Source organism: Glycine max, chromosome 7, assembly GCF_000004515.6.
Source record: "Glycine max cultivar Williams 82 chromosome 7, Glycine_max_v4.0, whole genome shotgun sequence".
NCBI lineage: Eukaryota > Viridiplantae > Streptophyta > Magnoliopsida > Fabales > Fabaceae > Glycine > Glycine max.
Genome location: NC_038243.2, coordinates 39,804,544 through 39,820,945, shown reverse-complemented (window position 1 = coordinate 39,820,945; position 16,402 = coordinate 39,804,544). Strand labels below are relative to the sequence as shown.

Sequence of the window (16,402 nt, the reverse complement as noted above, 5' to 3'; positions counted from 1 at the left end):
TTCTTCCTCTGTTTCTACTTTCTAGGCTAAGGTGGTGATGGTTTTGCTTACCAGCTAACAAACTAATATTATATTCACTGATAAAAGAAAAAAAGAAGTGGGGAAGGTTTTGCGGACTTGCATAGGATTCAATTATTGCTTTGCAATCAATAAGTTTGAACACTGTTGAAAGATAATTGAATTTGTTGCTGATAAGGATTGGAGTGGGTCTTTTTTCTAAGTACTTGGTCCTTACGTACACAAGTTGTTCTCACCTTATCTTCGCTATTTGAATATTTGCAGTTCAATGCATATCATTCAGTTTGATCCAATTGCCCTGGGGAAATAGTTTCTATCCTGCGAGAAAATAATACGTCATAAAGTATATAACTAGCACTTCTATGCATATAAACCAAGTTTTATATCTAGTTTGTAATTTAAAAAAACATAGATTAACAATTTGGATTGCAATTCTGTCTAGATTCATGCACTTTTTCACCTTAACTATAGTATATATTATTCAATTATTATCATATAGTTTTTTATTTAATTATTATAATGCTATCATATTATTCATAAAGTGATATAAAATCTCTTTGCATTTATATATAAATGAACGATTTATTTAGAAAAATAAAATTGTGTTTAATTGATTCATTAGTGTGCGAAATTTGGATCAACAACATCCACAATAATACATCACAAGCAAGATTAGTTGTTAATCTAGTGAGTTAAAAAACATCCTTAACTCTTGACCAAAATCAAAATAAAGTATCATTGTATTCTTAAAAATAAAAAACAATAACAAGTCAGAAAAAAATAACAAAATAATATTATAAAATATTTACTTAAATAATATAGTAATTAATATTTTGTTATAATAAAATATTTGATTAATATTATATATATATAATTCACATTATTATAATATTAGTACATAATTTTGACCATAAGAACCATATTATTGAACCTGTTATTAATCAACCAAATAAATTACTTGATTCGCTTTAAATTATTAAAAAACAATTATAATCTCTTACTTTGTTCATGTAATAAATTTTTTGGTACATTAACATGCATGAGTGAAATGAAAAGCAAAACAAAACTAAAAGCTACAAGACATGCAATCCCTGCACAACTCTTCAACAAGCTAGAACTTCATTTGGAGGAGTCTTCCACACTCCAGATCCAATTTTGGATTCCTTTGGCCCCTGCCAACCAGAGACGGAACTACGTTGCATGATACAAGGGCAGCTCCCCAAAAAGCATATATATCAACATAATATACTGCACATAAAAGTGCCAACCAACAAGATGTGAGCCAAACCAAACGCTGGTCTTCTGAAATGTGATAGAACGGTGATAACGAATTTGAATTCGAGGACAAGAGGACCTCCAAACAAACAACTAAGAAATTATAAAATGCAAATTCATTCCTTGCCTTCATTCATTGATAACAAAATATTTATACAGTATCTCATCATTCGCTACCCGCAATAATCGATAACAGAAAAAAGAATAAAAGAAAATGGCAAAGATGGTGGTTGTAACAAACTAATATGTTGACAATAGAATATTCTAGACATAATATTTTAGGTATGTTGGTCTATTAGTGATCCTCATGGGTGATGATTGGGCTGTCTCACTGGTCTGGACCGTAATGCTATCATCACCTTCCCCTGCAGCCAGCACCTTGTCCTCAAGGTGAAAAGAAGAAGCAATGCCATCCCACTTCTCCCAACTAGAGTTATCTTGGGATAGGCCGATCCTAATCCAAAACCATCTTAGTAGGCGGATCTATAGAATGATCCCATTTGGAGGCCAGAATGGATAGGGGATCAATCAAAGGTTGATTATCAATAGCAAGAGGAGGCAAGGTCTTCGGAGAATCAGGTAACGAACCATGGTGCAGTTTCAACAAAGAGCAATGAATTATCTATGCACTCTCTGATTTGGAAAGGGCCATAAAACTTTTGGAAAGTTTATGGTGGGGAGCTCCAAAGACCAAAAATTAGCAATATGGTTTAAGTTTCACATAAACCCAGTCACCACAGAATATTGCACATCCCTTCGCTTAGCATCGGCAAAATTCTTCATAACAGCTTGAGCTTTCACTACTACAATTTATTGATTTAACATCGCAAACTTAACATCGATTTTTTAAAAATCGATGTTACGAAAAACATGGTGGTATTTTTGTAAACAAGTTAACTTAATTAACATCGGTTTTGAAAAAATCGATGTTAACTAGTTGATGTTAAGATCAGTTTTTCCAAAAACTGATGTTAACATTAATATCTTAACATCGGTTATTGAAAAACCGATGTTAACATCAACTAGTTAACATTGGTTTTTTAAAATACCAATGTTAGCCTCAACTAGTTAACATCGATTATGTTTAACAAACCGATGTTGTCTCATTCATAAGTTAAAACCCTGAAAATCCATTTTCCCCTCACGTGATCAATTACCAAAACCCTTTCTCCCTTTCTTCCTCACCGCTCAGTCTGTTTGTCCTCCTAACTCAAGTTGCCATTCGTGTTTGAGTTCGAGTTCGTGTTTGAGTTCGAGTTCATGTTCGTGATTGTTGCGATTTAGGTACATGGACAAACCTGCTTCTTTCTCTGCTGAGAAAGAGTCTGAAATTGAGAAGGCTAGAGGCATTAACTTGACAAGGAAGATTGGAAGAGATGAATAAGAAAGTCGAGGAAGATGTTGAAATGGAGAGGGCTAAATACCGACTACATTCTGTGGAAGCAATGCATTTCAAGATTATTTTGATGATGCCAAAGAATCTAGAGTCAAACAAGTTTCAAGAATCAAGAATAATCAAGATCAAGATTCAAGATTCAAAATTTAAGTAAAGAATCAAGATTCAAGAATCAAGAGAAGACTCAATCAAGATAAGTATTAAAAGAGTTTTTCAAAAACTATTGAATAACACAATTTTGTTTAAAAGAATTTTTCAAAAGAAAAATCTTTTACCAAGAGTTTTACTCTCTGGTAATCGATTACCAGAAGACAGTAATCGATTACCAATAGCCAACATTGTTTTCAAACTGATTTACAAAGCTGTAATCGATTACCATAATCATGTAATCGATTATCAATGTTTTAAAATGTTAGATTTCAAATTTCAAGAGTCACAACTTGTGATAAAACATTTTCAAATCATTTCAAACTTGTGTAATCGATTACACAATACTTGTAATTGATTACCAGTGTTTCTAAACGTTTTGATTTTCAAATATAAACATGAAGAGTCACATCTGTTGATGTGTAATCGATTACACTATGATGGTAATCGATTACCAGTGACTGATTTCAAAAAATAAATTACCAAAAGTCACAATTCTTAAAGTGACTTGTTTTTGAAGAGTTTTTTTAAAAGTCACAATCTTTAAGTGACTAGTTTTCAAAAAAGTCATAACTTTTAAAGTGACTAGTTTTCAAAAGAGTCACAACTTTTAAAAAGTGACTAGTTTTAAAGAAATTATCAAGAGTCACAAACTTTAACTTGAGTCATCAAATGATTATAAATATGTGATCATGGCACGAATTTAAATAGACCGATTCCTTTCATGCATAATAGATTTCCTTCATCTTTCTATAAGTTTTTGTTCAATACTTTCTCTTTCAAGAAAAGTTCATTGACCAAAAACTTGTGCTATTCTTTTTCTTCATTCCTTCTCTCTTGTCAAAAGATTCAAAGGAGTAACCGCCTAAGAATTCTTTTGTTTATTCCCTTCTCCCTCTTGACAAAAGATTTCAAAGGACTAACCGCCTGAGATATCTTATGTTTCTTACAAAAGATTTCAAAGGACTAACCGCCTGAGATATCCTTTTCCCTTTCCCTTTAAACAAAAGACTTCAAAGGACTAACAGCCTGAGATATCTTTTGTTTCCCCTTACAAAGATTCAAGGGACTAACCGCCTAAGAATTATTTGTCTTAACACACTGGAGCGTACATCCTTTGTGGTACAAGTAGAACCTACATCTACTTGGGTTGTTTTACTGAGAACAAGAGAGGGTACATCTCTTGTGGATCAGTTCAAGTGGAGCGTACATCCACTTGGTTGTTCAAAGAGAACAAGGAAGGGTACATCCCTTGTGGATCTTTGCTAAGGATTTTACAAGGTTATTGGAAATCTCATGAACCGGTGGTTGCTTGGGGACTGGATATAGGCACGGGTTGTGGCCGAACCAGTATAAATCTTGTGTTTGTTTTCTTCTTCCCTACACTCTTTAATTTTTGCTGTGTACTTTTTATTTCCGCTTTACTTTTGTCTAAGTTATTGTTTCTGTTCTTTACTTTCTCATAACTTAGTAGTAAAACCTAATTGAATCTAGTAGCATTAAGAAGGATAAATTTTTAATTAGTCAAGACACGTTCATAATTAATTCAACCCCCATTCTTAATTATTCCGAGACCACTTGATCCAACACATTCTTTTGCCAAAAACCTGTGATCTACCCATGAGTAGTAAGGGCACTGCTTTTAACATCTAGTTAGCTCCTTTGTGGGATCATGTTGTGACAACTAACCCATGGGAGCTACCCACTTTGTTCTTTTCCAACCACTGCTTTTGTTTTTCCTTTTGTTGTGGTTATGTGTAGATAATTCTTAGTTTAGGGAGGAAGAACGTTGGCTACTTTTACCAATAATAATAATAATAATAAATAATAAAAGGTAAGAAGAGGTATGGTGGGAGAATTTGGCAAAAATACTTTTACTGGCCATTCAAATTAATATTATTGCTGCTAAAACCACTTGTTTTTCCCGGCAATAAAAACCAACTTTATCAACACTCGCTAGAATAGCCCGTAACCCTTTTGCCGAGGGATACACCAGCCTTTATCAACTGTTGGTAAACACTTCAGAAAGCCATTAATATTGGCCATAATAAGGCAAAATTATTGCCGCTAAAGGTGATGTTTGGTCTTCTCAAAAGTTAAACACAAATCTCACACTATGCTATGCACAATATGCCAATGACAAACAGAGTCTTATCACTATCATTTTTAGTGCACCAATAAATTATAAAGACATGTACTTATAATATTTACTTTATAATTAAGTAATATAAAACTGATAATATGAATTATTTGTTTAAGATCTTGTTATTTCTTAGTTGTTAAACGACTTCGGAGTTACATTCCATTTACACTTCCTTATTTTTTATGTTTAATACTGAATTTGAAAAGAAAACGAAATTAACCTCAATTTGCAACCATAAAATTCAAAACTTCATTAAAATTAAACTATAATTTGTTTATGATATGATTTTCACATATAAGATATATAAATTGGTTTAGAACAGAAAGATACCATACCTAGATACCCTCCTAATACTTGAGGCTCCGTTCGGGATGGTGGTGATTTGTCTGTTTTCAATGTGTTCAGCTAAAATGACTGCGAGTTGAATTTTTATTGTTTTAAAAATAGTTTTCACCCCCATTTTATAAACAACAAAGATAGGATTTACGTTTATTATTTGTGTTACTCCCATCTCTACCTCACGATCTGTGCCGCTCTCCCATCCCTACCTCGACAATCTGCGCCAACCTCCTTCCCTGTCACTTTCTGTCTCCCTTTGGTACGGTGATCGCTGCTCGTCATTGCTCTCTCTTTCCCGCTCAATGTTGTTGTGTTCATGCTGGTCTCCCTCCCTCTCGTACTCGGTGCTCTCTCTATCTCTCTCTGAGTCGTTCGATCTACTCTGCTCGTCGATCACCGATCACCGGTCAATGCCACCTTTATCAATCCCTGAGTTCTCTTTCACCCATTCATGCACTGATCTATCTCTCTTTCTTTCGTTTTGTCTCTTTTTCTCTCACTATGTGTGGTTTGTGTGATAATGGGAAAGCAAATTGGGGGTCTTGTTTTTTGTGCCAAATTGGGGGGTTTTTCTTTCACTGTCTTGCTATTTTTGTTTATGTTTTATTGTCCATTGTTGAGTTTTCTTGTGGGAAAGAAAATCTTTGTTTAAACTTTAAATAATCTTTTTTTTTATTTGTTATTACTAGCTTGCATGTCATGTTTTGGATCTACAATTATTCGTTGAATTTTGTTAATGAGAACAAGTTGATTTTGCTTGCTTATTGTGTGGTTAATTTTCAAGACAAAAAGTTTCAGTGAAGAAAGGTAAAGAATGGCTTGTCTTATTGTTTGAATTCCATAATTTTCCTTTTGGGATATCCATCACGGTTCATTTTGAATTTTGTTTGTCCTTTTTGATAAAACTATTTTCTGATAACATATAATAATATAATAACATCTTGTGCCTGATTTATTTTCTAGAAGTTGCTTATGCTACACCCAAGACATTGACTAGAACAAGTTTTTTTAATCAAAAGCAATAAGAAGTGTATGTAGCGAAAGTGGAGTTGTCTCTTGATTTTAAGATGATACAAGTAGGCAAGCTTATTGTTAAGAATCTCATGATTTTAAGACGATATGTATCTAAGCTTGGTTGTGAATTCTTGATTGGTGGAATTTCTTTGTAGTTAATTATCAGATGTGTTGTGTGGTGATTGGATACTACGGCATGCCTGCAGCTGCAAAAGTGGTAAAAGCAGCAAGTCATGTGCATAAGAGAAGTAATTGGAGTAAACTCAGTTGGTGTTTGGAAGAAAACGTGATTATGTAGTCCAAGGTGCAGGAGAATGGTTTTACGTGGTTGGTTTTGGAGGTGCAGTTTACATGGAGCAAATGTGGGCATTTTACAATGGTTATATGTTTTCAAGTTTTATGATTTAATGTGGAGTTCAAAGTCTGTAAACTTGTCATGATCTAGGACTAGGAATGCCTTGATTGGGCTTAGTAGCTACATGCATTTTATTGCTTGTTAAAAATTTAAAATGATAATACATTTAAAACATATTAGATTTTTCTAATCTCTTCAAGAATAATGTTATCTTTTTCTAATTACTAGTTTCTCAACATCTTTCTTATAACAAAATATTGTATGAGAAGGAATGTTTTTTTATCTTTTGTTTTAGTTTTAGTACACCTTGTACTGAATATGTGTTTTAATAATATTTTCTTTTGTCCTATAAAAAAAGGCAATGAGAAGTTTAAGGAGAATCGTAGATAAGTTGATCTCTTACGAAGTGTAAGGATCCCGGACTTAATATAGTTTGATGATAGGAGATTAAAGAAACCGTCGCAGACATGAAATTTTTGTCTCCTAAAATATTTGACTTATTTTAGAATATTTCAATTTGCAACAATTTTTTAAAAACTAAAAATTAAAATAAACTGAAAAAACTCAAACCGTAAACTTGTTGTAGTTTTAAAAAATTTGAAACTAAAAACAGGAAACCAGGAACGGGGCCTAAGGTACCAAAGCAATCAGGTATGTAAAACGAAAGACACGCAAAAATCCAATAAACCATACTTTTTGCATTAACCATCAAAGTATCATTACATCATCTTAATTTTATAAAATTATTTTGAACCTATCATTGATAGGCAGTATTATTTAGTATATAATGAGTTGCGTACAGAGCCTAGATCCGAGGAATAAAATGAACCTGCAATGCATTTTTCATGACCGTAATGAACTCTTGTTTCTCAGTCAAATCCACATCCCCTCCCTCTGGTACCTTCCATTCAAAATTCAAAACCAAATTAGCCACAAAGTACTCCAAATTAAGCAAAGCCAACTTATAGCCAGGGCAAATCCTTCTCCCAGCACCAAAGGGCATCATCTTAATCTCTTTACTCCCAGTTATATCAAACCCTTCATCATTCAAAAACCTCTCTGGCTTAAACGCCATTGGATCCTCCCATACCTTAGGGTCCAACCCTATCATCCCCACCATGAAATTCACTGTCCCATTTTTAGGAACCAAGTAATCATTAAAAACCACGTCCTCGGCCACAACATGCGGCAAAGTAAAGTGCCCTGGTGGGTGTCGCCTCAACCCTTCCAAAATCACAGCTTTCAGATAAGGCAGTTTCTGCAAGTCTTCTTCTTTCACTTCCCTCTCTTCTCTCACTCTCTCGCCCAAGACGTTTCTAATCTCATCTACGACCCTTTCTTGCACGTGCGGGTACTTCACCAAATTCGCCATTACCCACTGCAGTGACATCGAAGTAGTATCCGAACCCGCGTTTATAAACTCGGCACACAGAGCCGAAATTTCCCCTTCGCTCAGATTGCGTTTCTCCTCAGGCAGCTGCAACTCCAACAGCGTGTCAACATAGGAGACAACGACGTTGTTGGTTCGCTTTTGCTTCCTGGCTCTTATAAGCGGAAACAATGCGTCATCTTGCTCCTTCTGCATCCTAAGCAGCTGCTCCCAAAGATTGCGACACAAAACGCGCGTGACTCTGGGCCAGAAATTGAGGATGTTGAAACTCTGAAAGTGCAGAAGCAATTTCCGCAGCACGAGCTCGATTTCTCTGACTTTCCCCTCATCGAGTGGTTCACCGAAGCACATGAGGATGAGCAAGCAGGACATGGCGTATTGGAAGTGATCGATGACTTTTATGGACTTGTTTGATTCAGAATCTGATTTGAGGCGGGTGAGGAGGGTGTGGAGGACTTCCTTGCGGATTCCGGAGAAGGACTTGACACGGGAAGGGTGAAGCATTTGGGAGGCGAGGTTGCGGCGGAGGGTGCGCCACGTGGCGCCGTAGGAGGAGGAGTTGATTTGGTGTCGGTTGTTGGTGAGGATTTTAAAGCCGCCATCCTTAGGGCGGTTGGCGAAGAGGGAACCGTGTTGGATTAGGGCTTGGTGGGCGAGGGAGTGATCGGCAATGAATATGGTGGGCTCAGTGCCAATGCGGAGAGTGATGATGGGGCCATATTTGGCGTGGAGTGTTTTCACAACTGCTTCGAGTTCGGATATGGATTTTCGGAGCCATAGAATGCTTGAGATGATTGGGATGTGAGGAGGGCCTGGAGGGATGGTTATGGTTTTCTTGTGAAGAGAGAATAGTATGGCTCTTATCAGCACGCAGACACAAAGAGTGACTAGGATTATGAACCAGGCTTCCATGGGTGGGGACTTGGTTCACTTTTCACGAGAGTGAGAGTGAGAGTGAGGCTCAGTGTCGTTGATAATTAAGGTGTGAGTGTCGAATGAGAGCCAATTATATAGCTGAGTTGGTTGAATTGTCTGTAAACTTATATGTTATCGATTCCTATTTATAAAAAAGAATGATAACTAACTACCCGTGTAAACAATGCACAACCTAGGTCATAAGTGACATGGTGGTATGTCAACTTAACTTAAAAAATTAATAGAAGCTAATTGTAATGATCTATGACAAAAAAATTTAAATATCAGGAAAGAAAATTTTATTAGTGTAGAACTTAAGCATATATAAAAAGAAGTATGAACATATTTTAGTTAAACTAATTTTACTTTATCTAAATAAAAAAAAAAATAGCCATTGCATGTAAAAGTTGACTTTTTGTGTTCCTTGTTATTAATTGTTAATAATGTAATCTGCCCAACTTTTTTTTTTCACCATAAAAATTCTCTCATTTGAAGCCACACGTAGTACTTAACATTTTTATGGAAAAAGAATTATGCACTAACTATCATCCAATCACAATTCACTATGTATTATAAGTTTGTTGGTTTATATAATAGTTATTTTAAAAATTATATCAAAGATGATTTGTGATTGGATGACACTATCTCATTTTCAATAAAAATATATCTTATATGGCATCCATTCAAATCAATAGCATTTGTTATTGTTGCTTAAATCTCCACAACTACCTTCATTCATTATCCCACTTATAATCTACAAACAAAAACAACATGAATGATGATGATCATAAATAACTTTAAAAGAGTTAGGCTTAAAATAAATTAATCTTTATTCATATATATATATATATATATATATATATATATATATATATAAAGAGAGAGAGAGAGAGAGAGAATATGATTCATGTGAGAACACACTACTAGAGAACCTGTATTCTACATCGGTTATTTAAGGTTTACTACATCGGTTTACAACAGTCGTCGTAGCGGGTGTCATAAAAAGATGTCAACTATTCTATGACGGTCACATAGACCATCTTAGAATGTGTACGATTCTACGTCGGTGTCTCTGAAGGACCGTCTTAGCTAACTCTGCATTCTACGTCGATCCTTTACACGTGGTCATCGTAGACTGCAATGCATTCTAAGACGGTCACTAACATTATCTTATTTGAGAACATGAGAACAACTAGTAAAACCATCAAATTAAGATAAAAATAATAGATGGTTAAGATTAAAATATAAAGCAAATTACAATCACATCCCTTGCATTTAAGACTTATTACACTCACACCCCATCATTTTTCAAACCCTACACAACCCCCCCCCCCCATTGTTACAAATTCATTGCACAAACATTTGACCATCTATTCCCTTGACTCCATGACATCATGTGCCTTGGACATGCAATTTAATGAATTTTTAAGCCAAAAATGCCCTTATCTTCATGGACACAATTTGATATTTTTGTTTTCAACAAATAGGTTCAAGAACACCTCAAGATCAACTTATAAAAACCAGCATAAACATTTTTACTCACCCACCCAATGGTACTCAACAACAAGCAACGTTCAATGTTTGGCAGAATTTTTTTAATAAAAAATCAAATTCACACCAGGAAGCAATATTCAATGGTGCACAACTGAAATTGAACCCACACCAACAAGCTATGTTCAATGGTGCACCAACATCATCAACACATACCACAAATCAAACCCATCAACCATGCCACAACAACATAACCTAACCCACTAACCATCATAGCTATCACAACAACCTCAAGATTGAAATGGGGAAATAGAATAAAGAACAACAATCCAAAAAGGAAAAAAAACATCAAGAACACAACTCCAAAAACATAAAGAGCAGCTAATTTCATATCTGAGCATGGACAAATTGAAGTAATATAATATTTTAAAAAAATAATGAAATGTGTTGTTACAATCAAAAAAAGAATCTTGACTAGTTACAATCAAGCCATTCTAAAGGATAGAGACTTGCAGTTGTGCTTCCATTGAACCTAACCCGGACATAGGCTATAGGAATCTTCCTCTTCTAGGAACCGACCTATAGTGAACACAAGATGATGAGATCTGAACACAATGGACATAATTTAGAAATTTTGGTGTTTTGAAATAGAATCACAAATCCATATTTGAACGCCCACTTGCTGTTGTCGAACGCAAAGAGAGCGCATGAGGCAAGGTCGACACACGCATGAGAAGAAAAGAATATGCTTCCCAAGGTGAAACTGAAATTGAAGTGTTGAGTGGTGGAAGTGGAGGCGAGGCGGTGCAGTGCAGTGAGTGGGTTATGGAGGTGAGCAATGCGATGAGGTGCCGTGAGTGGTTGTTGTGAACAAAGTGCGGCACAGAGGGCGATGGTCATGGTTATGGATGAAGTTGGGCAAAGAGGATGAAGATGAAGAGGCAAAGTGTGACGATTAAGTGGAAGGGTTTATTGGGAATTTCACTCAAAACTTAAAGGAGTTAGTAATGGTAAAGGTTAAAGGGAAGCAAAAGACATGCATTTTAATGGAGGGGGTGCAAATGTAATAAGGTCTAAACTCACGAAAGGTCAATATAATTTTCTCACCCACCAACAAGAATCAAAATTATAAAGATCTCAATTATTACTTCCTAAACTATTTCAATTAACCCATCACTATTACCATCATCATAATCTTTGCCACCACCCCCATCGATCGCTGCTACCATGACCACCACTGTAGTCACCACCATGATCAATGTCGCCATCACTACTATCGTTAACCACCACCACTTCTGCTAACATGATTGTTGTCATCATCGCTAAAGCCACCATCACCACCAGTGGTGGTAGCGATAGTGATGTCAACGACGACGATGATGGCAAAGAGAGTGACGATCATGGTGATGATAATGAATTATTGATAATTAAGATATTTTAGAATGTGGTAGTTAAATATTTTTTATAGATTTAATTTTTGTGTAGGAAATTTTTCCGAGGTTTGATGGTTATATTATATTTTAATTTGAATTTTGATATATTTTAACTTCATTCATCTATTATTTTTAATCTTGATCTGATGATTATTATTAACTGAGCTCATGTTTGTACATAAGAAAGTGTTCTCACATGAGACACTTGAAAAAAGGACCTCAATCAAAGGGAAAGAGTCTCTTTACTAGAAAATTCACCTTTATATATATATATATATATATATATATATATATATATATATGACATATCTTATGAAAGAAAGCATCTTTGTAAAATAGGCTAGAGGATTAAATTTAGACATATAACTATGCATTGAGGGTTAAGAGTTATGTCAAAAAGTCACATAAAAAGAAAAAAAAACTTGCATGATTTTTTAAGTAGTCACGCTGCATTAATGTTTGAATGTCTTTGTTTAATTATGTAGTCTAAATTTAATTTTTTTTACTCTCATAAAATATTTTTTTCTCATATAATATGTCTTATATATATTAAAAGAGAGAAAGAGAATGAACAACTATATAAACCAAGCATAAGTGCCCTTATTAATGTAAGTTTACTTTATGAAAGACTTTCTGTTCTTTTAATTTGTGGGTGCAATTCTCTGCTTCTTTTTAACTATGTAATCTGCCTAATTTCTATTCCTCTAAAAGAATTATTCTATATGAAGTTACAATGTATTACATTTTTTATCCCACCATCATGATCATAAGCTATGTTTTAAAAATTAGGCCGAATTAGTCGGCCGGACCAAAAAAATTATGAACTACCTAATAAAAAGTATATGTTTGTTTCTTCAAAATTTCTAAGATGTTTATGAACTATCGTTGGAATCCAATACTATGTGATAAATACGTTTTAAAATCTAATTAAACCTACCTTCAAACAAAAAAAAATCTCATAAAACCTATATAGTTAATTACTCGGTCCAAAGTACCGTTGTAGATTAAAAATAGGTGAGATAATTTAACATTGGCCAATTCAAGAAAGTTTAAGGATAAATATGAATGACCTTGTTTGACACCAATTGCTTTATGTGAAGGCAACATATTTGATAATACACACTCTTCTAATTTTATTTAATAAGCTAATTTTATCAAGTCTAAATAACCATTAAGATAAGTAATTGGGTACCATATTAAAAGGCTAATTTGTATGTGAGGTTTACTAACTTTGTTTTTAAACACTAATTAGTTAGAAGCTTAAATACTTATGTAAATTTATTTGAATCTAATTTCTTATATACTCAATAAATAAGATATAAGTCTGAATTAGGCTTAATCCTTCCAAGTCAGCTTCAACCTTATGGATTAAAAAACAAAATTAAAAAAAGAAATTCTATCAAGTGACCAATCAATTTTTTTTTAACAAAAATTAATTATTAACAGAAGTGGCAAACACTCCACGTTGATATCATAATAACCCGAACAAAACCCAATTTGTTTCTTACTCAATTAAAGTGTTTAATTAAACAAATAAGTTCAAGTACATTAGGCTCAACTATTTAAATACGTTAAATACAAAATAATTAAAATTACATAAACTCACAATTCATGAAAATACTTGCTTATATGATCTTTCAATCATAATCTATAGTAGTAAAAAAAGTAATTATTTTTTTATTTATTGAGATCTATATTTTTAATTCTACGTATTAATATTTAAGTGCATATGCCTATTTGAATAATTATTAGATGCTCAATTGATAAAAAAAAATATTTTAATAAAAAGTTATAAAAACAAAGACATTTTTTTACTGACTAAATTGTAAAAAAAAAATGATAGTTTTTTTTACAAACTAAAGTAATAAACTCAATAAACCTAAATTTTTTTTACAAATTAGGGTATGTTTATTTTGATGTTAGAATCCACTAAACATCCGTTGAGTTCAATCTAGTTTGGATCATACTTCTTCGTTGACATGCTTTGAAAGTCATGAAATCAATAAACCAAGCACACTTAATTTCAAACTTTCAATAAGTTCACTCACATAAATGAACTAAACTTAATATTTTTTACAAGCTAAACCTAAACTTACAACTCGCTTACACCTCATTTTGTGTATGTTTGAATTAAAATTTACAATTCTTGCTTCTCCAAAACCTTGTTTTCAAACAAAATTTTACTCACACATACTTTGGAAAACTTTCCAAACTGAATTTGCTCTTAAATATACTTTCGAACCCTCCCACCAAAAATCCAAGCACTACACCCGCATTGCTATGATTATAGTTTGTGAAACACTATGTGACGCACCTAAATGCTACTTTCTTCGGGCAATCAAGGCTTTTTGGAGGATTTTAGTCTGATGGAGACTTCTCCTAAGATTGAAAAGGAATAAAAGGGGAGAGAATTATTTTAATGTTTCGCATTTGCTCCCTATAACTTCAAAATTTTTGCATTTGTTCCAATAAATTCATCATTTAAGCACATGTGGCAACATAAGTGACATTGCAGTATTAAATTATGATATAAATCCATGATGTTGATCATTTTTATAGATTTAATTTTTATTTAGGAAATTTTTTAAACATTTGATATATTAGATTTTAATTTAAATTTTGATATGTTTTAATATTATATTCATCTATTTTTTTTAATCTTGATCGAATAATTATTATTATTAAGTAATCTGATGTTCGTACTTAAGAAAGTGTTCTCACATGAGACACTTGCAAAAAAAGGCCTCAATGAAAGGAAAGAAAGAGTCTCATAAAACTTATATATATATATATATATATGGCATTTTTATGGAAAAAAACATCTTATATGTTTTATGTCAAAAAGTCACTTACTGTATAAAAAAACTCATGACTTTTTCAAGTAACTATATTTTATTAAATTTTAATTGTCCATAATTGATTATACAATTTAAATTTAATTCGTTCACTCTCATATAAAATATATTTTTTTCATATGATGTCTTATATATATTAAAGAGAGAAAGAGAGAAATAGAATGAACAACTATAACCATGCATAAGTGCCCTTATTAATGTAAGTTTACTTTATGAAATACAACACATTGTAATATTTGACTTTCTGCCCTTTTCTAATTTTTAGGTGTAATTTTGTGCTCCTTTTTAATGATGTAATCTACCTAATTTTTATTCCTCTAAAAGAATTATTCTATTTGAATTTACAAGTAATATATTACATTTTTTATCTCACCATTATGATCAAAAGCTATGTTTTAAAAAATTAGGCCGAATTAGTCAGCCGGACCAAAAATTTTATGAACTACCTAATAAAAAGCATATGTTTGTTTCTTCAAAATTTCTAAGATGTGTTATAAACTATCTTTGAAATCCAATACTACGTGATGAATACGTTTTAAAATCTAATAAAACCTACCTTCAAACAAAAAAAATCTAATAAAACCTTTACCCTATGTTTGGATGTGATATTTAAATAAGGTAATTTATTTTTTTAGTGAATTTGAAATGCTCCTATTATATTTCAGGTTTGGATACAGAATTTCAAAGAATTTAAATTTACATCAATTTTTAAAAGAATTTTAATAGACTAAAATAGTAAGAATTGAAATTTCTCGTAATTGATAAGAATTTCAAATTCTCTCATCTCACACAATAGCCCTTCGTTCTCTCTCACCCAATCTTCGAAAACCACAAGCAGTGTCATCAGATACTTTTGCGCCCGTGCGAAGTTCAATGGCGTGACGGTCCATCGTCCGGTTCGATCAAACCCCTTCTATTGTTCCAAATATTCATTCCAACCGTTCATGTGGTGTTTTTCTTTCTCTTTCTTTTTATCAATCTCCACCGCGCTGCTTATTCAAATTCCTTCTTCGCGCTTCACCTCCGTTGTAGCTGGTAGAACCCAATCAACCGACACGGCAAGGCACGAAATTGTAGTTGAGGTTCGGATGGAGTTCGATTTTTTGGCTGACAACATTGGGTGGCGGCAGAGGAGCGCAACAGAGAAGAGACGGGCTCCGGTGACCGCCATGGCAGCGGGTGATAGGAACATGAAAAACATGCATATGAGGAAGCTAAAGGTGAATGAGATATTGTTTGTGAAATGACAAATATAATATACTATTGAATAAGATTTATGATTGAAGATAATATAAAACTGTTTAATATAGACATTAAACTTTTTTAATTTAATACATATAATATAATATTTAAAAATGACTAATATTTATTTTTATTTAATACTAAAATTTTAATTTTTAAATATATTTTAAAATGAAATTTTGAATTTTATTGAAATTGAATTACTTTATCCAAATTAAAAAATTAAAATACAAGAAATTGAAATATTTCATCCAAATAAAATAAAAGAAATTTAAATCAATACAATTAAAATATTATGTATTTAAATTTCTTAAAAAATTTCAAATCCTTCATCCAAACACAAGGTTATAGTTAATTACTCAGTCCAAAATCCTGATGTATTCAAGAAT

At 32.9% G+C, this 16,402-nt stretch overlaps 1 protein-coding gene and 1 long non-coding RNA gene across 2 annotated transcripts; one reads left to right on the top strand and one right to left on the bottom strand.

Annotated features, from left to right (window-relative positions):
• The first annotated feature begins 5,328 nt into the window (after positions 1–5,328).
• On the top strand, positions 5,329–6,872 carry LOC121175173 (uncharacterized). Its single transcript, XR_005892378.1, has 2 exons — positions 5,329–6,394; positions 6,488–6,872. It is a non-coding gene; the product is annotated as an uncharacterized lncRNA (long non-coding RNA).
• A 493-nt stretch (positions 6,873–7,365) lies between these two features.
• On the bottom strand, positions 7,366–9,124 carry LOC100790979 (cytochrome P450 89A2). The gene has a single exon (XM_003529374.4). The coding sequence runs from the start codon at positions 8,987–8,989 to the stop codon at positions 7,493–7,495; it is 1,497 nt and encodes a 498-aa protein (XP_003529422.1). The 5' UTR covers positions 8,990–9,124; the 3' UTR covers positions 7,366–7,492.
• Between the last annotated feature and the right edge of the window lie 7,278 nt (positions 9,125–16,402).